The sequence below is a fragment of the Falco naumanni genome, chromosome Z (genome assembly GCF_017639655.2).
Source record: "Falco naumanni isolate bFalNau1 chromosome Z, bFalNau1.pat, whole genome shotgun sequence".
NCBI classification, from domain to species: domain Eukaryota; kingdom Metazoa; phylum Chordata; class Aves; order Falconiformes; family Falconidae; genus Falco; species Falco naumanni.
The window spans coordinates 4,882,023-4,905,491 of record NC_054080.1 but is presented as its reverse complement, the minus strand read 5'-3'; the positions used below and the strand labels follow the sequence as shown (position 1 = coordinate 4,905,491).

Genomic DNA, 23,469 nt, shown 5'->3' with positions numbered 1-23,469 from the left:
CTTATTTTCTATTTTGGAACTATGTTTATATTTATGCAGTTGCGTTCTGAACATGTTCAATTCAAAGGCTATGGCAGTCACACACTGCATTTCCAAAAAAAGAAGGATGGCAAAGACCAGCTTGGGGATTTTTGACGGACCTTTTTTTTTTTTTTTCTTTCTTTCTTTCTTTTTTCCAGGTGACATTTACAAAGAGGAAATTTGGGTTAATGAAGAAGGCTTATGAGCTGAGTGTTCTGTGTGACTGTGAGATTGCTCTGATCATCTTCAACAGCACCAACAAACTGTTCCAGTATGCCAGCACGGACATGGACAAAGTGTTGCTGAAATATACCGAGTACAATGAGCCACACGAGAGTCGAACGAATTCAGATATTGTTGAGGTAAGATTTTCTGTTCTGCGAGGGGTCTTTTTTTACTTTGCTCTGAGGTGGAGGTGCTCAAACAAGAGGCCTGATCATCCTTCTCGAGGGCTGTAGAACGTACCCTGGAGGTGAGAGAGTGGCGGGAGAGCAGAACAGAGACACCTGGAATATCGGTTTGGGGTTGGGGACGGCGCAGCAGAGACTGGAGGGAATCTGCGTCGGTTGTGAGCCATAAAATTTTATGCCACTGAGCCCCTCACATGCTCAGCAGAAACTGCTGCAATAGGATCTCTGACTCCCTGTTGTCCAGCTTTCTGTGCTGCTTTGTCCCATTGTCCTGTTAGTCTTCTCCATGCCTTGACCACTACCTCCCAGCTGAATCTTCTCCTTGTCTCCTAGTTGCTCCCAGTGACATGCTTTCCAGAAAACACTGTGTGCCTTGTCTCCTCACTCCAAAAGTTATAATGCCCACCATCCCGGAGGACCTGAAAAATACGATGTAAAACACATGAAAGAAAAATATTTAGGGTTACTGCTTAAAGACATTCAACTGACTTGTTTAGTTTTTTCATTATTTACAGTGGAAGGAGGTTTAATAAAATGCAAGAAAAGTTTGCTTACGAGCTGCAGAATAACAAATATTTCAGCTACCTTACACAGAATGCTGTTACCATACTGTAACAATAACAGTATCAAAGCAATACTATCAGAATGCTAGAAACACCTTGTAAATATTCTAAAAAAAAAAATAATTATATAGGGCAAGCTCTATTTACAGTTGCTGAAAAATACTAATTACAATTTAAAATTCAATGTAAATTAAATTAATTTAAATTAAAATTTAAGTTCAATTTTAAGCTTCTAATATTTGCAGAAAAGTCAGTTTGCTTTTAAAATCACATTGGGATTCAAGCCATGCAAAATACATGAAGCTCCCAATGATTTTGTTGTAATAGCAAAACATTCAAGAGCAATATCTAAAAAATTGGTTATGTGACTCTTGCAACTCCTGTTTTCAAAGCACCTAAGTGATTAGGTATTTAATCTATCATTTAAAAAGGTATTGGAAGGATTAGGCCCTGCCTTAAAGATCAGTGAAAATTTATCCATAAGTGCTACTAAATGCCTTGCCCTCTACCCTTAGATTACTTCAGATCTTTTTAAAGATGTTAGTTTCAGATTTTGAAATAATCTGGATGTTGTCTAAAATGAAACTGGTTTGGGAATCTTCACCCGATTAGTCATGTTTTTGAGACTAGCAATGGAAGAAAGTGTGCGAATTACATATAAAATGTTTTTGATGGAGAAAAATACTGTATAATAGACATCGTTACACTTGTTATAAAATGTCACAGTCACACCACCATAGATTGGCAAAGACTGCAACCCAGGAATATGTATCACTTTCAGTCTAATCTTGTGTCGACATATAGGATGATACTGGTTTGCTTCCTTCATGATCTCCCAGCAGATTTTCTCCTCCATTAGAAGAGGATGAGGTTCTGACAGCAGAACAAAAATTTATGCAAGTTAAGACTAAGAGGAAAGTGCATAATTTCTTCCTCCTCTCCATCATCTCTTTTCCTCTCATGCTTTAAATCTCCTATATAGACATGAAGCCCTTCCTGTCACCTAGGTCTGGTAAGCCCACGTCCTGTCCAGCAGAATTCAAATTTTGTCCCTGAAATAATGTCCTGTCCTCTTGAAGTGGCAAAAAGCCAGAATATTCTTAGCAGGAAAAGTTTCCTGTGTTATCTTTACTTCTTCCTGTAGGCTTTCTTGTGGGAATAGGTGAGTAAGCCAGTAGTTAGGGATTTATTACTCGCTTCACAATGAACACTTTTGATTGTGAGCGCTATGGTTTCTCAAGAAGCTTGAGTGAAAATGTAAATTTTAAAATAATGCCTGTTTTGTTGTAACTTTGAGATTTTTCAGGAAGAGCACTCTTTGCACCCGCAAAGTCCCTTTCCTGCAAAAATAGTGGGCTGGTTTGGATAAGCCGATAGGCAATTTTGCAGACAGACACATAATTTTCTAGCTATACCCAAAATTTGGTGGGCATCCCTTTTCACTCCTTAAAAAGGAGCCAAGTAAAAGTAGGTAATTGAAATAAACATTATTTTTTTAAAATAATTGAAATAAACATCACTAAATTGAATAACCTAACAATAGGCAAAGGCCAAATGAAGTGCAAGTTTATAATTTTTCTGTATGTTGTGTCAGCTCTGAATTCAGTCATCTGTTCATCTTGCTGTTACCTTTTTAAATGTTCTGCCTGTAATGCAAAATACTTAAGCCACACCAATGCCAGTACTGTTTCAGGATCAAAGGAGTACTTGTACAGGGTGTAGGTTTTGAACAAGGGTTTCATATTATCATGCCTTTACTTGATAATTAACATCGCAGTTACGAGTACAAAAGAAGAACAGAGGCCATGAAAGTATACAATCTGAGAAATGGCTTGACTCTTAGTGTAGTTTGGATATATTTTTAGGTACAGGATATAACTCTGCCACACATTTAAATATTTAAATTGATCAGTTAAACTGACTACATAACACATTTCCCTTGTAAAGAGTCTTCTTTTTTTTCCGCTTTCACACAGCTAGATTTCACCCTTACAAGTTTTTAATGTTGTTCTTCCAGAGCAATCAAGAGCAGCTGAGAATCAAGTGTTATTAAATCTGATCGTTTTCAGCTAAGTGACTGTTCAATAACTATATTTCAGCAGAATAAAAGGGAATAGCTGTGCTCACAGATTTCTGCACAGACTTCTGAAAATTTGAAAAGTAACTGTCAACCGTATAAAGGTCTTTAATTTAGAATCCAATTTCTGTCCACATTCAACAAAACATTAACTGTTTTGTTACTTTTTGGCCATGGTGGAACTGTGTTATCAGTCATTAGGATGTGGTATAACTTCTTTCAACAGTCTATATTCAAGGCAAACCAAAAGAGTAGGTCTCTAATATGTAGTTAATTACTTTTAAGACCACTGCTATTTAAATGGAAACATTACATGAATTCTCATGTAGTCTGACTAAAGCTGTTAATTTTATTAAGTAAATGTATTCATTTTAATTACTGGGATTAATTATATTTAGCATTTCTGAAGGAATGAGTCTTGAGGCCATAATTTGTTATTTGAAATATCAGAAGACATCACGTGTCATACATCTAACAAACTTTACACTTTTTTTCAAGGGAAAAAGTATTTGACATTCATTTTGATACTTATATTACTGCTAATCAAGCAATTTGGTCCTACACAACTTCCAGCTATATGCTCTGATTACATCTGTCATGATGTAAAATGGAGAGGGTAATATTAAGAGAATTGTAAAGTTCAGTTATTGTTATTCTTTGAACTCTTTTGGTTTAATGATTTAAACAAATAGCTTCTACTTTCTTTGCAGTTGCAGTGATTTTATTTACATGTAATAAATATAACTGAGATGGTCTTTTCCAATTGCCTCATTCAAAATGGAGTTGATTAACGTGCAGTTTGATCTATCTGAGTTCTTTAGATCACAAAAACTGTCTGCCAGCTGAATGTGTCTCCGTTATTACCCATTAAGTACACTTGCCACATCCACAGGTAATTAAAAGTCAATGTGTACTCACGAAGGGGAAAATATTTGCATTCAACAGTCAAGTTTATCCATTTTAAGCAACAGTGACAATTGTGAGTCTTACCAAAATCTGTGTGGAGGTTTTATGATATGTTTTAGTTTTGCAAAAACAATGTTCATTCTGAGACTACTGCATAGACTTTACTGGGTTCTTAAAACTGAAGCCTTTATGTCCTCACTCACCAAACCACTCACACTACAGCCGTTCATTCAGTTTTGCTTCAGTTAAAAAGTGCATGTTGGTTGCTAGATATAGTAACTTATTTTAAGGAATAGCAGAACCTGTGTAGGGTTTCTTCAACACTAGGGGGAAAAAAAAGATTTGTTTCATCTTTATGCTAACTTCCAAGTGCTGTGTGAAAATACCAACAACAATATATTCAGCAGCTGTCATTTAAAATCCTGTGATATAATTACTAGAATATTTGTAATTCTTGACTTTCAAATGGAGTTAAATTTTCTCTCAGTACAAAATCCTGTTGCACTTGGTACAGAAGTAGTGTTTTTACAACTAGAGTTCCAATCTGTCCTTAGGAGTTTGTCAGTACATCCAGTTCCTATCTGCTCTATCAGAAAAAAACTTGCCCTGTGAGTCTGTTCTTCTAACATTGTCAGCACAGTTGTATAGGACCAGGCAATAATTTTCTTACGGCAATGAAGAAATGGGGAAGAGTAAATGTCAGAGTTTTACAGCAGACAAGTATGTGCATTATGCATTTTTTTGCTTTTATTTAAAATGAGGCCAGGACCTCTCCTTGTTTCTGTAAAACAGGAGTGGATGTAACACAGCTTATTTGGGTGATATTTCACTGCCTCACTACTGTGAGTAACAACAACCCTGTGCCAAATCACTGTAAGCCCACTGCTTAGGGGCTTAGAAAGGGCATTGCCCTTAGATTGTAGGGGGCATATTTCAGAGCAGGAATGCAGGGAAATGTTTTGCATCTTGGCTGCAAATATAATTACAGCCCTAACCGTATTACAGAGATCTGCTGTGGTTCTTCAGCTAAGCCATCACGCCTCTGCTGATTGAGGGTGAAACTTCCTGCCTGCTTTCTCTCTCACTGTCCCTTCTTCTTCGTCACTTCTTTCATGTCACAGCATCAGCTACTGCCTCAGCTTTGGCAGACCTCTAGTGAGTTTTTACCAAGCTCTGGGTTTGATTCTGTTTCCTAGATACTGTCTCATGCGCAGATCCTTGCTCTCTGCACACATAAATCATTCCTCCACAAATCACTAACCACTTCGTCTTTCAGCTCTTTTTAAGCCCCTAATCCATCAATTTCTTTGGCTCATCTGCTCTTATTGTCCCTCTTTCTCCAACTGGCTTCTATTCCTCTGCTGATTCAGTGGTCACTGCCGTTAACACAAGTTCTCCTACTAGGTCAGCCCTTTCAAATTCATCCCATTAAACATATCTTTTGTTTTCTGGCCAACATACATCCAGCTTCTCAGTTCCCCTCTACCATACCGCTAATCACTGGCAGAGAAAAAAGAGGAACAGCACAAACTTCCTCCATTTTTATCTTTGCTAACTGAGGTTCTATGTTGTCCATGCTGATCACCCACCAAATCTCTGAATTTTTTAAGTTCGCTGTTTAAAACTGCTCCTTTGCATGCATGCACACACGTCTGTGTGATCTTTGCAACTGCCTTTTACCTCACAAAAAGCTCTTCCATGACCTTTGTGTCTTTTCCTTTTCTGAAATATCTCTGTTGCTTTGGCTCTATTTTTTATTGGCACTTGGCTTCTACTACCCCTTTTTTCCCACTCTCTCTCTCTCTCTCTTTTTTTTTTTTTTTTTTTCCCATTTAGAAGGAGTCCAGTGTCCTATACATAGACCTCTATACGTCGGAAGGTGTCAGCTCCTGCAATACACTGTCATAACCTCCTGCCTATAATAAAACCTTATCCTCGTTTGGCTTCTCAGCTATATATCGTCTTACTCTGTGGGGGTTTTTTCCACCCAAATATTTTACCAAGCCTACTATGCCCTTTCACCCACCTCTCCACTCTTGCAATTCTGCTGTATTCTAATGCATACAAACAGTTCCTGCCTCACAGTATTTACAGCCCTACTTCAGACATGGCACAGTAAGAACAGATAGCAAAACAAGGTGGTGGTGATACGGTAACATGATTCTCCATGTGACGTGCATCAATCCTGTTTCCATTAAACAATGTTTATACCTCTTGTACCAAGGACCATCTTTTGACCATTTCTGAGGGTCTCATCTTCAGCTCATGCTCAGTTTCATCCTTCTTAATCTCTTGCCAATTGCAGTCAGTGCATACTTCTTTTTCTGTCTTCCTGTCCCTGAGAGTGTCGTTAAGTTTTGCTTTCTTTTGCCCCATGTCTCACAAGCTGCTCTGTTAGGGATTACTTTTCTGTTACACTTGATGCCCCTCCACCCTCTTTTCTCTCTCCTTTCCCATGGAAATTGGGTATGTTTGGAGAAACTGGCATTGGGGGAGCTCTTGCTTGTAGTGATACTGAAGACTTCATCAAGAATTAGCCTTGGATTCTTGAAGAACCAAGAGCTACTCTAGGAGACTTTAATTATCCTAAGGCCGTTGTGATGGCGTTGCTGGTCAGCCACGGGGAAAAAAGTTCTATTTTGCAATAATATGTCAGATTGTTAAATAATTTACAAATTACCATACTTTGCCATAGACAATCAGCACCTAGCATTGCCTTTTTAACTTGTTTTGCATAGGGTCATATATCTTCATTGCTCTAGTAACTGCTGATTAATTGACCTTTTACAGAGTATTTTCCCTTTCCCAGTGGGCTCCTTTATTTGGTGAGGTAGAATGAAGTGAGCATAACAAGAGAGATGAGTGCCATTTGCAGCAGCATTTTCCCCGAAGGGGAAGAAGTGATCTTGTGGGCATGTGAAGCTCTCCCTGCAGATTGCTTCACAATCTCCCTTTGTGTTTTAAAACACACAGAGACATCTTCGCAGACCTTAATGTTAAGACGGTAGGACGGTAGGGAACAAAGTAATATCAAGCCCTGTAAGGTGCTGGAATTCAGAATTTTGCTTTTGTGTGTGTGTGTTATCACTTGTTAAAAAGCATTTGATATAAAAAAAAAAAAGTCTATTGAAAACATGCAGCTAATGATAAATAGCAACGGTTTGTAGAAGAACTAGCTTGAACTGAAAATCTGATCGCTTTTAGTATGACCAGCAACAGAGTGTCAATGGGCATGAAAAACTACTAAATCTCCTGTACGCTTGAGGGACCTGAGACTTAAAACTTAGTACAGCTTCAGCACGTTGGAAGGTTGGAGTTGATGAGGATGGCACCCAGGCAGCAGAAGGCGTTATGCGTGTGACCCGCCACATGGGCAGAATATCGTGCCAGAGGGGAATGACATGGTCCTGGTTTGCTGGCGGACTTGCTGCACGTTACCCCATCAGTTCTTACAGGTGTGATGTGGGTCCTATAGCACAGGTAGGATTAGTCACTTGGTGTGGAAGTTCTGAATGAGATGAAGAGAAAAAAAAATCCTACTGTCAATTATTTCTAAAGGTCACAGAGCTAATGACTAGCTGGGAGGTTAATTAGATTCTGAAAGCCTCTTCATATCAATTAAGACTCTTATCTGTATAGTTGTAGTAAACAAGCCCATATAACTCTCTAAAACGTGCTTTTTTTTAGGAAAAGTAAGGCAACTGTTGTAGCTCATTTAATGTAATAAGTGTATTTTCTTCCTTTGTCGTCATAACATAATACTTGCATATAAACAAGCTCTGAAGTACACATCAAGTCAGCTCTTCAGCTGTTGAAATCAGGGAAATTATTTCAGCAACCACGGGCTGAAGATCTGGGACAGTATAGAAAGTAAGCCTGTATGTAAGAAAGGTTATTCAGGGTGATCTAAAGACAGTACAGTCTATTGGATACTGCCCTGGACTAGGACTCATGAGACTTGGGTTTTATTAATAGCTTTGCCAAATACTGTTGTGTGACCTTGGACAAGTTACATTTCCTCCTAATGCTTCAGTTTCCCTATTTGTAAAATGGGGATAGCATTATTGATTTCCTTTGTAAATTGGTTGAAGACCAGCTTGTTAAAAAAACATCTACCATTACCAGCTTCCACAGCCCAGGAGATGACTGGGCAGGGTCAGCTGGCCAAAGAATTTCCTTTGGGTGATGATTTAGGCTTTTTAAATTCTTACTTCTCGTTTCATTTTTAGTAAATATGAGCCAAACCATTATTGCTAACCTCATGTATGACAAAATCATGGGATTGACTTCAAGATCTTCAGCATTTTTGTAACATTCCTTTGGTCATTCTTTGTTTTCCTTCTGAATTTAGAAAATGTGTTTCTAACCTGATATCCTCATGTGAGTTTTTTCTGGTTTTCCTAGACATGATTAGCACAAAAAGGTCGGGGGGGGGGGGGGGGGGGGGGGGGGGCGGGGAGGGAAGGGAAGGGAAGGGGGGGGAATATTCCCTTTTCAAAAATAGTAAAAAAACTCTTTACCAATCTTTCCACTTTATCAATCTTAATTTCCTTTTTTCAAGCAATTCATTTAGAAATTCATTTCTTTAAAACAGAAGCTGATATTCTTACCTAATCTTATTATTCCATCGATTTGGGCTTTATGTAAATACTAGCTATTAGAAGACCGCAAGAAAAACTTCAAAGCTAGAAAAGTGTGGAAGGCAATTTTATTCTGTGCAAACTAGTCCCTCGATGGGGCTGATGTTCCAGTCAGTGGGACTACCTAAATTAGTCCCTCTACTACATCCAATAGGTAGCAATTTATTCCCTTTCTTCCACTTATCCCCATGAGATTTTGGCTCTATCTTTCCATCCGCAGGCATGGGTTAAGCTCTCCTTGATAACTCTGCAGCATCCTGTTGCTGTGGATCTAGTAAGTGATTGACTTCTGACACTTTGCAGCCTAGAAGAAAGGCAGAGGGTCAAGTGTTGACACTTTTTTTTTTTTTTCTAATATGTTTCAGATTAATCCAGTATGTAAAAAATGCAGCTAAGGGAAAGTTGCATAATGAGTTGTAGTTGTTTGGCTCTGCTTTCTCTTGCTCTCCCTCAAAAAAAAAGGTTTTCCACTATGTTTTATTTGCAACAGGGATTTGGTTGACATGAAACACAGTTTGTAATCCTAATGTATCACGAATGAAAGTGAAGTAGCTTACCCAATAGCTTGTTTTTCCATACCTGGAAGAATAGAATAGGGGCACAGAAAACTAAAATTGATGCAAAGTTACTTACTTTGAAGCACGTGGTAGGGCGAAAGCTACTTTTGAGTATAGTTTGAGAGAGGTCTGGACCTCCTGATTTTTACCTAGGATCAGTTCTTCTTACTGGTCATGTCTCCATGTTATTTTTCTTTTATTCTTTTTTTCTTAGTAACCATTTTTAAAATATTTTAATAACTTAGGAAATATTTTGGATGGATTGTTGTGAAAGTGAAAAATCCATATGGAACCTAAACGTGTTTCAAACTGCTTTTTTTGTCAAACTGGGAACATAAATTCACATTTCTTAGAGCAAGGTCTATTTCACAGGTCACTCTTTCTTTCTCCAAAACATGATATATCTGGCTGAGAAGCTGGAAAAATCTTATATGTCTGTGTAACATTCTTATAACTTAATAGCTCCGAAGTTTTATCCCAATCTAGTCATTGGAGAATGTTCTTTGTTTTTGTAGTCACTGTTTCACATAGTAACAGCTTGTTGTATTTTGGTCTGTTTGCCAGAGGGTAGGTTTATTTTTAAATCCCTGAACTCTGAATTTTCTTTATTTTTCCAAGATTGGAAGCAGCTGAAACGCCTGGAGTTACAGGTTGAAGGGCTTGCTTCACAATATGAGATGGGAAGCCTCATCCCCTCCCCCTTTTGTGTTTTTCTTTTTTTAAATTTTTCCTAACAATGTCCCTTAACTGATATTTGTCTAAAAATAGAAAACTGCCTAACTAAAAATAGCTTGGCTCTCAGTCTTGCCAAGGAAAATGGAGAGGAATAGGCGTGGAATAGAGGCTGAGTAATCCAGCTCTATTCATTCACAGATCCCTTTGAGAATGCAGGCGATGATAAAGTGCCCTCAAAAAACCACAGGCCTGACTTGCTCTCTTCAGACTCCTAGGTGCCAATAAACATTTTAGCCTTAGGATATATTTTTTTTTCCTCATAGATCGTAAACACTTTCTGAAAGACAAGGCTTTGTTTCACAGAAGCTAACTTACTGTCAGAAATAGCTGACTTTCCTAAGGTCCTTTTTTTTTTTTTTGACTTTCCACATGTTTTTTAATTTATTTTCAGATGAGCAATGACTGCAATGTTCTATCAAGAATTACCATGAAATGTCACATATCTAGTGTGAATGAATGAAAAAAATAGATACTTTCCCTTAATTTCATACTTAAAATTGTGCCCTTGGAACTTCACATATCAATAAGAAAAACTTACTATTCTGATTCTGAGCAGTGAAAGTGCATGAGTAGACAGCTGATTTATTTCACTGAGAAATCAAACTTTAGCTGCATAGTACTTCCACATATATAACAGTGATTTTTTTTTTTATTTGTAATTCTTCATTTGTCTGAAACTCAGATTTCACCAAGAGGGTAGAGGAGATGGGAATGGCAAGGGGCAGGATCTAATTAACTTTAAAATAAACCTGTTTTGAACCCCGCAAAGCAGGAACTTCTCATTTGAAAAGCTGTCATATTAGAGAAAGACAATCTTGTTTTGTGCTACAGAGGTTTTTATATCACATCACATTGTGGTATCGCAGCGCAAGGTGTCAGCAATACGAGATGGCAGAAAAGACACCAGGAAGGGTTGAGCATGTTATTTAAAACATGAATGTTTGTTGTTGTTCTGTATGGAAGGGTTTTTTCTTTTTGTTTTTGATGGGTTTTTAAGTCTGAGTAACCTGGTCAAACACAGCGACAGGGTGTGGAAATGTCAGCACAGTTCACAGGGTTATTTGAGCCTGAGTATTGTTTTGTTCAGTTCCTGTAATGCTGCTTGTGATAAGACTCTGGAGACAAAGGACGATAATTGATGGAAAGGGACTTAAATCACTCCAAAAAGAATCAAGGTCCTTGTATTTGGGTACATCAACTCTTCGGGTCTCCTTCCTCCTTGTAAAGCATTTTGTCTTCTTGCATGTTGGCCCCCTACTGCTCTTTGTAATGGAGGCAGACCACAAGTGATTCCTTTATGCAGTACACAGGGTGTAATTGTGTCTGTGTGGTGTATTAGTAATTACCAAGGCTGAATTCCTGTATTGTATCTTCACTGCAAGCATGGAAAAATAGGACACACTACCCTGCATTACCATTTTCAACCTAGATAGTGAGCTACTTATAGCTGTGTTCCAGACACAAAGGCTTTTGTGAGAAAACCCATTTTTCATTTTCATCAACGAGACATCCCCGCTTTGTAAGGTAAATACAAAATGTGGTTATTTACCTGGATTCTTACGCAGTAGTAATAATCACAAGTGTAGAAATATCACATCTTCTCTTCCCTCACAACCGTCTTTCATGCAAACTACTGACCTTGCTCTCTTCTCCCCCCAACACTTTTTGGTTTATTGGGCTCCCATAAGCTGTCAACTGTTCTTTGTCAAACCAGTGTTGGAGATCATGTAGCACTGAGTTTCTAGCAAAACCAGCAAGTGATGCACAGTTCTTCATACGCTTACACATTGGCAAAGGGGTTTTTAGCATTTATAAGTGTTTCCAGATGTGGGCCCTTAGCTACTGCTCATAGTTGTATTCAGTAAAAACAGCCTTATGCTATCAAAAGCCAAAAAACTCTGATATGTAAAGTCCACCATTCACGCTTAATTAGACCCTGATTTGAAGTCTTGAGTGATCAGTGGGAGCCTTCTAACTTCAAAACTGTTGGTTATGGTTCCTAGCACAGACACCAGTTTCTATGGATTCTGTCAGCTTTTGTAGCAAACAATACCAGAGAAGGTCTTCTTTCTGTAAAGATTCATAGAAGTCCTGTTTCAGCTGGTGAAACTGTTCATAAGAAGAAAGTTGAAAGCTCCTGCAAACATCTGCAGAATCACGGCTTTATTTCTGAAGCAGATCCAGTATCAGTAAGGGTGGCAGAATTGGACCTAAACAGTGCATACCATGAGTAGCATTTAAGTATCTGTACTGAGAAGTAAAAGCATCCACTTTGCTTCCATGCCATGGGGAGCTGGCAATACGTGAGCCCCCCTCCCCGAGTTACAAAGGCACTGTGCAAGAAAGGCTTCGTCACCAGACAGGATGGATATACAAAACGTCAGTCTAATCCTGGATTTTTTGCCTGCTTCACTCCACCTGCTAGAGAGCTGGTGTTTAAAATGCCTTATCTTGCTGTTTTGCATGAAGCAAAATATCTCCATTCCTCTCCTTCCCTGGACTGCACACAGATAGCACTATCTGTTCTTGAAATGCCTTTCCACAGTTTTCATAGTTTTGGAAAAAGTTTTGTTAAACTTCAAAATGTGCTGACTTTTCTTCCTTGTTACAGTAAGAAGGTATAAATTAATTATTTATTTGTGTACTATAAAATTTGCATCCATCCTTTATGTATTATGTAGTTCATATTGATTAGACTCCATTTGCCCTGAATTCAGGGAGGACTCTATGTGTTTGTTTAATAAAAGATGATTTAAATTAATGTAAGTTACCAAATTTTCAGGGCTATAAAACCTCAAACACATATGCTTTACTGTTCTACATTTTTAACAATCACAAGTCTAGTGATCAGCTGTGAATTAATGTCCATAATCCAGAACTGTTGAATGTAGTTAAAACTTAAATAGCCATTGTTTCTTTAATTAAAAAAAAAGGCCTTTAAAACAATTTCAATCAACATTTTCTTTATGCAGTAATTTATAAATCCACAACTTTAGGTTCTTTTGTTGCTATGGTTGTTTTTATATATGGCTACCAGTTAATGGAGGAGTAAAAACTTCTATTAAAAGAAGTTGCATCGTCTGTGTTCTAAACAGTTCGTTAATGTTTTTGCATGATATAGACAGTGGCGTTAAAGGGAAGAACCCGTGATATATTGGATGGGCTTGCATTGAAAAAAAATCTCAAACCCATTTATTTATATCATCCTGTGTGATCCATAGACAACTATAATTACATTTTATAGTCCAGAGTTATAAAAATCTGCATGCACTTTACTTTGGGTTGTTAAAGTATACGTTTATTTCTTTGATCAAATGTTACAGCACACAAGCTGTTCAAAGAAAGCAAATTATAGAAGAGTCAATAAGGGCACTTTAAACACCACACAGCTGCTATAGATTGATTCAAAAGAGATCAAAATCTTGACAAAGAAGCAGTTCCTGATGGAGTGTATGGTGTTTAAAGTATATTTAGCTTAATACAATAGAATCATGGCTATTACATGAAAAACATAAAAACACTTCATTTTTTCCTTTCATTGTTATAATCCAAGGCTTGGTTATTACATACTTCTATCATGTTCAAACATTATTCGGTAACAATGGAAGCTTTACACTTTTGTCTCTAGCAGTTACCAGTATGTGCCTTAGTATTTAATCTGTATTTTTGTAACCTAACTGAAAAGAAGCTTGCCTTCTCAGATGTAAATTTTCACACAACCCACATACATTGTTTAACTCATGAATAAGAATTCATAATTATGCACAGTACTTTCCATCCTATATCTGAAAGTGTTTCACAGAAGTGACTAAACATAAACTTTGAAATATGGCAACTAAGGTCATTTATCCAAAAGCCTAATCTGGAGGCACATGACCTTTGTGAGAGACCTTGTTATTTGCTCTTGAAGATTCCTCGGGGCCTGTACTGTTCTTGCTAACTATTAACCCGATCTGGGCCAAAATGGAGAGTCTTTTCCCAGTTTAAGCCCCAAAACTCTCAGTCCTCCATGAGCAAAATACCCCTGGCAAACAATTCCTAATGCAATGCACAAATGTAGGATCGAGTTTTTCACAAAACAGAATCAGAAAACATTGCTGGTGTCTGTGCGCTGTCAAGGGGACAGAGACTTCAGTGTAATTCCTTCCTTAAAGGATTCTTTCTGCATGTTATTGAGAGTCTATTCAGTGTAAAACGCAAACACCAGCTCTGGAGCAGAAATCAGATTTCAACAGACTCTTTCCTCAGAGAAAATTGCTGTAACAAGCCACAGAGTTCTGTGCCCTATTGAGAGCTCTTTCTCTGACCCAACAAATGTTGCATTTGTTAATGCACAAAAGCAAAATTTTACAGGGACGTGCAGAGGTCTAACCCATCTAGAACTGTACAGAGCATGGGAAGCTGATCCCGTAGGGATGTGGGAGACAATAGATTTGAGCCCATTCAGATCAAAGAAGAAACAAGAGCCTGTGTTTCCAGTTTTGTAGCAGGTTCCTAACCACTGGTTGTTATACAGAAAATCTGCAACAGCAGCCTTTTCTTAAAAGGGATGAGCTACTCTTCCTTGTCTTTGAAAGATTAGCTGTAGGAGGGGACAGTATGCCTGAACTAGTGCCCGAGTGCCCAGCAGGGCTTTGTGGATGGAGGTGTCTCTGCAGCGCTGGGTAAGCAGAGAAACTTCTGGTGAGGGGTAGGATTTCCGAAACCCCATTTGCTTAGCCTGGGTCACTCAAAATTTCATCACACATTACTAGGTTTGGATCCTGCTCTGTAGCACCAAACTCTTCTAGTGCCCTGCACAGGAAACCCCAGATCCTAACACAGGGTGGATTCCACTCTGGAGGGCAGGTGCCTAAATAGAAAGTATTGCAAAATTGAGCTTTCTATACGCCTAAATCCTTTCTTTATCGAATCTGGTCCATAGCCCTTTCCTGTCACAAGACCCTTCCTTGCAGCAGGGTGCAGACTGTGCTTTATGGTTTCAGTGTAAGCTCAAAGCAATGTGGTTAAAAGGAAACACTTCTTGTTGACCACTTTCCTACCCTGTCACTTCAAAAAATGCTTCTACTTCAAAGGATGCTTGGAAAGGTGAGCCCTTATTTCTCTGTCCCAGAGATACCTTCATTTGTAGCTTTCAAACGCTGGCAGGTATAGGGGATTCTGCCTTAAGTGGCTTCCTTAACCGAACCCTGCAACTGAGAGGACCCCCATAGATAACTGTATCTGGCAATTCTGGCTTGACCTGCATCAATGGTAAGGAGTTTGTTTAATAGGACTAAACTCATCTGGTAGTAATGCCCAGGAGGGATTCACAACTTTAGCCTGAACAGAGGTAAGGTGCTTCTGGGCTTGGACTTGAGGTGAAACACTGGATCCCCAAGGGTTATAGAATCCTCTCTTGTCTCTCCCACAGACTAAATTTTTCATTCCCTTCCCATTAAAGGAGTCTGAGAAATCCTCCTACTCCTTCTGTACAGTCTTTTTCATGGGAGAAATGTTCTTAATTCCACCTCCTCCTTCACAGAAAGTGATGGAGCAAAAGAGCTGACTAAACATTCTGCAGTTAAGCCTGCTTCCTACTGGTCTCCATGACCAGTTCAGTGGCAGGAATAAAAGAAGTACTCATCCATTCCTGCTACTGCTATTTTATTCTGGGGTCTTGTGATCTAGCATACCCCAGGCAGAAACAGGAATCCTGCCAAACTTTGGAATCAATGTAAGCAAGCTCTGCTGAAGTTTGTTTGAAAGTTTCACACTTCTGAGCAACTCCAGGCAAACCTCAGGACTGGGGACCTCTCTGCAGATACTAGGAACAAAATGAACACTTCAGAACTCTAGAAATCCCGTGCTTATGGCTTATACGCCTGTTGGCCTCTTCATGGAAAGGATCTTGTAACGTTACTGATTTTCACTGAAATTTTGGTTATATAGGACATTGCTGGTCCTTTTTGCTGCTGTAAGTGCTGTGTGAAAGCCTGGGCCCGTTGAAATCTGTCAGGATCTCTTTGCCAGGTCTTTGATTTTAGTGTATCAATAGTTAGAGGCAAAGCCACATGTATTTCAGAGCAATCTCATCTTCACTTTTATCACAGTCTCCAGTTTCTTTGGCACAGTCAGCTTCTGATTTAAAATTGTATTTTCATATTCAAACATAAAATAAATGTTAGAGAACCTGAAGTATTCCATTATCGTTCCATGTAACACACTTTACCTTTCCTCTAGATAGTCTTATTGCATTGTAAATGCTCTGCAGAGTTTAGGAAAGAGCTCTCACTGCTGTGGCAACAGGCTGATGGCTGCAAACGGCCTAGAAGATAGTCAAGATAATGGAATAAGTAAATGAGCTCTGTTTTCTTGCTACAATAATGTCAATAGGAAACACTGTTGTTCCATATCTCAGTGTAATGGTTTTGGGTTAAGTCTGTAATTGGTCCAAGCCTCCAGCACAGCAGGATTTTGGGACTGGGAGTAGTGTTTGTGCACCTGTGGATTTCAGCTCCTTGTTAGGTAAGGATCCAGTGTGGTTCTTCCTTGCACGCAAGCTGAGTGTGTTAGGAAAAAAAGTCAGAATGCTACTGACTTCTGAAGGTTTCTCTCGGATAGCCAGAACTTGATAAACATTTACCTTTTTCTCAGTAAAACAGTCCCCAAAACACTACGTGTATCCATCTTGCAAAGAACTGTGAAGTGATGAATCACGAAGGAATTCAGTCAGTCCTTCAGGTGGCTCTGAATTTGGGATTCGCAATTAGAAAAACTCCCTTTCTTATATGTAGCGTGGCTCTGTGAGACTCTGAGGCTGCCTGAGGAAACAGCTGTAGTATCTGGAGATACGAGTACCCCCGAGCTATTTATTGCCTTTCCTCCGCTGGAGGTTACCACCTTCGCAGCAGAGTCAGAGGAAGGGAATGCATGCCTACCCCTCGGCTGCTCCACCTCCACAGCTCTGGAATGGGGGGGTGGTCTCGGATGGCAGGGCAGAGCAGGCAGTCCTGCACAGTGATTCACACCACAGCGGCGAGAGCCACCAAGGCTGGTTAGAGCCATAGCTAAGGCTTCACCGAGTGGGACGCTACCAGTCACGCACACGTTCACAAGCATCCTTCACGTCCAACTCTGCCAAGTCCTGGAAGAAATGAAGTAGCCTGAAATCTTGCTCCATTTGTCCAGCTCTTCTGCAGGATTAGAGGACCCAAGCAGAAACATCTTTTGTAGCCCACAGAATTCTCTGTGTGGGAGGACTGTATGATTAAAGGTTTGAAGATCTCAGACAGTAGGGCTTTGGCAGGCCAATATGCCAATTCTTCTTTACAAACCTATAATTTCATCCAAAAAAAGAAATCCAGTTTTACAATGAAAACCCTTATCATTTAAAATACATTTTAGCTGGTTCTGGAAGAAGCTGAAATTTTCAAAAAGGACGTTTAGTTTCTGAATGAAGATTTTTGGTTGGTTGGTTGGTTGTTTTTTTCTTTTCTTTTCTATTTTACCTTCTCAGCCATGATTTTTCTAGTATCTCCGTAAGCTCTGTCCTCAGTTCTGGTCACAATTTCTGACTAGATCTTGAGTCTGCCTCTGCCGCTTCTGCTTTCTCAAGCAGTAATAAGAACTAGAAGCTGGCTCTGTTTCTCAAGTTTTCTCCCTTCCCAAACAGCGCTGAAGCTGGCCAGTATGTTGGTAACAGCCTCCGTTCAGCAAAGCTACAGAGGGCAGCACGTAAGCCAGTTTTCGCAGATGTATGCGAGGATGTCTATGTCTACATTAAACTTAGACTCCTTAGTGAGTACATTACAGTTTCCTTGCATTTCCTACAGCACCCCAATGACACTGGTAGTCACTATCATTCAACTTTTTATAGAGGGAGAACTATAAAAAGGTGAATTAACAAAGCCGATGCGGGAAGTTAGTAATAGAAGTAGGAGTTAAACTGCAGCTTCTTGGGAGCGTGCAGTAGCAGCTTAACCTTTGGATAATCTCACGTAAAGGGGCTGATCTTTTTCCTCCACGATGGTGCAATGGGCAGTAATGGAAAATTAGAATTCCCTTACCTGGAAAGCTTCCTAAATTCTCAAAACTCTTTTCAAGAACTGACCACTTTTTCCTAAGTCTGTCATTTCTGATTCTTCCCTTTTGAGAGAAGTGCTTACTTCTCTCAAGGGAAGAGCAGAGTGATAGAAGCAGTATGACTTTTGAAGAAGTTACGCTTCAGGAAAAAGAGTTGCTTGAAGGACCAGCTTTTTAGGATAGTCATGCAATTCTGGAGTTTCTACGTAGGATTTTCCATGGGAAAACAAAGCACAGTTCTTTGTTTCTAGCAGATGACACTTTGGTAAGCAGACAAATGCGTATCATAGTCTAGAGATTTTAGCAGGTGTTTGAAGATGGATACAATTTTCACAAATGTTTCTGGTAAATAACAGAATTTATATAAAATGTTGGTCTAACAGGAAAAAAACAAAGCCATCTTAAATCGAGTATGAAAGTCTGCATAGTTTGAGTCATCTGTTTTCATAGCTAAAATCATGGGCCAATTTTTCTTCTCAAATAGTGCTTGCTCACTCTAACTTCATGGAAAGACTTCCTTTTCTTACTCCTTGGTGAAGACTCTATCAGCAGAACAGTGAGTTGGTGGTTATTGCTTTGTGCTATTTAAGGCCTCCACCCTGCAATGAAACAGGAGGCTAGAGTTTCAGAGATCTAACCTCTATTATAATTCACCATTTTTCAAAAATGTATTGATTCGGACATTTTTACCAACAGATAAAACGATTATGGTACTATAAAAATAAAAGAGAATGCTCTTTTTCCTTTAAAAGGTACTGCTATTCAACAGCATTTGCTCATCATCATATTGTTACCTTTTTTTGTAATACCCTGTAATGTGATCTGCTGTAAAATATGTGTTCAGTTCTGGGGGGGAGGTGAATAAATCTGTTCCAAAGATTGATACATTCAGGATTTTTTATGGGAGGCCTCCAAAGAAAACCCAGGTGCTGAAGGAAGTGGTGTTCTTGTCTCAGTGGGTGGCATTTTCACTGCTGAGTCAGTACTGCACCAGCTTGGTGCTGCTGGACGTGCTCTGTTTTTGATGAAATGGGAAAGCAAAATGTTGCGGTAATCCAAAGATTCCCTGGCCCCATGGTGAAGATGAAGGTGTTTGCCCCATGGTCTAGGGAAAATTCCATCCCAAGTAACTTGTATCGTGTGTTACAATTTTATTTGAGGTACATTATCATTTCTGCTCCTGAAAACTTCATCGGCTAGTGTAGCTACACAAGTTGACGATATATTCACCCCAGGATGGCTGCATTTTAATGATATGTGAAGCAGTCCTTAAATGTATAATTCAAGAATCAATTTGGGATCTTTTAGAACATAAATAATACTCAAAATATATGAAAAGTGTAATTCATGTCAGCTGCCATTCCTTCTGTAATAAGTCTTTGTGACAAAAGATTCTGTAAAATATATGTGGTCCTCTGCATGTCACATTTCTCAAGTATTTTGGATATGGCATTTAGTGTTAAAGGTTCCCATTTATATCATGGAAAAACACCAGCTGCCTCTGAAATAGTTAATTGTTTCTGCAGTCATATATATTAAGCCCTGCATATTTCAAATACTGTATGTTTCAAGAGATAGTAACACTGATGTAACCGACTTGGTAACACCACTGTACATCTAGAATAACTCAACTGGTGTCTTTACAGCTGTTCCAAATCCAGCTACAGATTTACACTAGTGTAAATGAGATCTGACTTCAGCCTTGTATTTGTGTATATGTCTGACTAAATTAGACAGAAATGAAAATGTTGAGGACAGTGCTCCATCTGGAAGGGCTGGAGCCAGTGGAGAAGGATTATAGATAGACGAACATAAAAAGAAGGAGGGAAATAACAACCTGTTGATGGTTACAGTGTTTATTTTTAAGTGGCCTCATATTCCCTAAAGAGGCTGAGATGATTCTGCTGAACTACTGTAAAGTTTATTTTTCCATTCATATACTTTCTGTGTCTGGCAGCAAAACCTAGTACAAATCAAATACACTATGTCTCACAAATATCTTCATCTATTTTAAATATGCTCGATAAAGCTTAGAGAAAACCAAATTTAAATGCTCCATACACTGTAATGGTTTTGAAAAATCAGTGAAGGATATAATGGACTGATATTATGCTGTGGCCAAGGGGCAAGAGGGGAGTCAAGGATGCATCTGTTCTGGCTTCAGGTCGTCTTTGCACCCCTTGGCAGACCGAGTCTGTCTGCAGACTGGTGGTGCTCCTGCTAGTCGACCAGTGGATGTAGCCAGAATACAGAAATTTTGTCTGCATTGAGTCACTCCACAAATACTGAGCCTTGGGGAAATAGTGGAGTTCTAATTTCTGTAAATCCACCTTCCAAGACAGAGGATGGAAAACGAGGTACTTGCCTCTGGGCTGTGGTGCTAGCCTTCGTTCTGCAGGAGAAGGCACATGTTTATGGGCAAGGCAGCAGGTATAAAGTGTGGTGGGAAGAACAGGAGAGCAAGCTGAAGTTTTCTGCCCTTACCTACATCTTCTGTATTTCCATTACTCAGAAACGGTGCCGGTGTGACAGGCCTCTGAACCCTCAGTGAGGGGTTATAACCGTTGGGGTGCTCAAGGAGCAGCGATAATCCGTGCCTAAAACAACAATATCCTGAGAATACCTCCAATCTAAGTAAATAATCTGCTAATTTTGTGTGTGAAGCACTGACAGCTAGTCTCTGGAAAGTTGTCAGGTTTTTTTAACACAACAGAGCAGAATTTGACTGTCTTTTCAAAGTACAGGTTTAAAAAACAGCTGCAGGGAAGTTTAATTTTAACACAGTCTTTGGGTGTAAAGGCTGCATTTGACAGTAAATTTGACTAACGTCTGAAAGGAATTTTGTTTGTCCAATGCTGATTTTTTTTCTTTTTCTTTTTAAATCTCACGTTATCTGTAGAGGTGATTCTACCAGAAGCTGTAATCACAACTAAGTTAGCATTGCATTTATGTCACTAAACTTAACATGTCCAATTAATCTCGCACGTGAATTCACTTAGGAAATGCCAGTCTGGTCTGGAAAAGCACATCCCTTTTTTTATCTCCACTAATCCGACACACTAGCAATATTAAGATGGTATTATACTGCATCGTAGCAAACGGAGGCTGGTCATGCTTGTGTGTGAAGGCTTCTAAAAAATCCCCCTAGATCTGAACAAAAAGGCGCTGAGAAGTGATCTAGTGGAGGGTGTGTATGTGTGGATATATATATAAGTGGTTATATATACACATGTATTTATGTATAAGTATCTATAAAGCACAAATGCTGCGTTCTTGTAGGCTGTGACCACATGACAGCCGAGAAGCGCAACAGCAGCACGGGTGAAGAAAAACCAAAAAAAAACCCAAACCCCAAGCAGCCAGCCGTCAGAGCAGCGTGTCCCCAATCAGCGCGGCAGCCCCGGGGACAGCCATCTATGGCCATGGGGCAGCAGGTGCTGGCACAGACAGGTGCAGATGGTGGGGATGCGTGGCATTGCTGCGGCCAGGCCAGGGACCCGCTCCCCGCCGGGCTGCAGCCGCATCGCGCCCGCCAGCGCCGACAGTCACTTGATGCCCTGCTCCTGCTGTGGATTCCCCGGGGCGGCTGGGCTCAGCGGGTGCTGCTGCCCATCTCCTCTGTCAGGGCCAGGGAAATGCGATCCTTTGTGTTGAGGGTTGGCGTAGGGAACCTACGTCAGCTGCCCAGGGGGATTTCTGGGGTTTTCAGAACTTTTTTGCTCCATGGCGACAGACAGGAATAAGCCTGAAGGATGAGGAAATGTCCTTACTTAAAACTTCAGGAATTATTCAGATATAAATTATTTTTAAAAGAACACTTTACAAGTGCAATAATGGACAGAAGTCCTTTGCATGTCCTGTGAAGTAATTGTAAACTTAGGAGCCTGTAAGCTGTAATTGTGGGCATTAACAGAAATTTTAAAACAAAGCTTTAATGCTGGAGTCTTCATATGGTTTGCTTTTGCTCCTTTCTGAGAAAATCCAGAAAGATGTATGTTTTAGATTAGCTGCTATGAGATCTCTGAATCTGACGTATCCTTCTTTGATTTATACTTACAAAGCCAAAGTTAGCCTGTGTCATATAAGTCAACACTAAATAGAAAAGTGCTGGTGGGTGGGTAAGATTGAACATTAAAGAAAGGAACTGTGCTCGGTCTCTTCTAGAGAGCAGACCTCTGCCATCTCCCCACCTCCAGCCTCGCCATCTCTCCAGAGGGCTATCCCAGGTGCAGCAGCCAGACAGCAAGGTGCATTTTCTTGTATGGATGCAGGAGACTCACTGCAGAGAGGCACGGGAGATGTGGTGAGGCTGGTCAGTCCATTGCAGACCCCCAGGTCAGAAGGAGCAGACCATGCCTCCGGAGGGCTGCGCACCACCCCGGCCCTGGGCCTGCACCAGGTGCACCCCCTTGCAGGGCTCTCCCGTGCCCCAAGTCACACAGCGCAGCTGTGGGCAAAAAGCAGCAAAAATCCCACTGTCCCAGTGCCCTTTCAAAAAGTCATGCGTTCATCTGGTTTTATACCGATCTTACAAAATATTGCAGAGATGCCTTGGCACGTGCCAGGAGCATGAGTGGAAGAGAACAGGCTGAACGCTGTAAGCAGGTAGAAACCTTGCGTCCCGATGAGCTTGCAGCACACGCGTATCATAACACACACGTTACAACTCTCTGGCCGATCATTCATAAGCAAAGAGAAGCAGATGTTACTGGCAAAGGGTATCAGCATTGTTTGGTTCCACAAGAGGTGTGATTAGAGAAGGTACTTGAAGGAGGAGAGAATAATCACTTAACATGCAAAAATGAGAGGCAAATCCAAGCAGAGGGTTTGGGGTTTATTGTTGTGAAAAGCACACTTACATAAATACATTTGAAGAAGACAGACGTACAGGACCAGACTCAGACAATGGAAAATTATTTTTTTCTTTGAAACTTCGGCAAAAATAAAATAGTAACAAAAAGGTTAACATGTGGTTACAGAAGTTCAGCTATTATATAAGCCCTGCAGCTTATTTCAAAAAGAATATAAACCACAAAAGCATTTTATGATTTATACAAAAGAGGTAAGAACTGTTTCGGTTTTCTGTGTTACTGGTATACATTTTTTTTTTTGTGTGTGTGTGGAGCTTGTTAGATAACAGTAAGTATAATAATGTTTTATCTGATTCTCCTAAACGTGCAATTAAAGTACATTAGGACCAGCATACTAGTTTATGTTCATTATTAAATGTAAAAATCTAAGAACTCTACATTAATGGAACATAAAATTTGAGATTTTAGTTACACAGAAATCAGGGAATTCAGATGGATGGTTCCCATAGCAACCTATCTCTTCCTCTTTGTGTTTTTCATTTCACTACAACCTTTCATTACTTGATTGCACCATACATTGTATCTTGCAATTTCATCAAAAAATTTCACCATTATATAACTGTGCAAGGGAAGAGAGTGAGGGTTGTCTTCACTCGACACTTTCAAACTTTAATGTTTCTGTTGC

General features: G+C 39.7%; 1 protein-coding gene across 20 annotated transcripts in view; it reads left to right on the top strand.

Moving 5' to 3' along the window:
- MEF2C (myocyte enhancer factor 2C) overlaps positions 1–23,469 on the top strand; it is a 127,951-nt gene that overhangs the window by 59,834 nt on the left and 44,648 nt on the right. For all 20 annotated transcript variants that reach the window (XM_040579937.1, XM_040579942.1, XM_040579939.1 and 17 more), the window contains one exon: positions 180–383. In XM_040579937.1, coding sequence (XP_040435871.1) covers positions 180–383 — 204 coding nt within the window. The remainder of the gene's footprint in view (positions 1–179; positions 384–23,469) is intronic.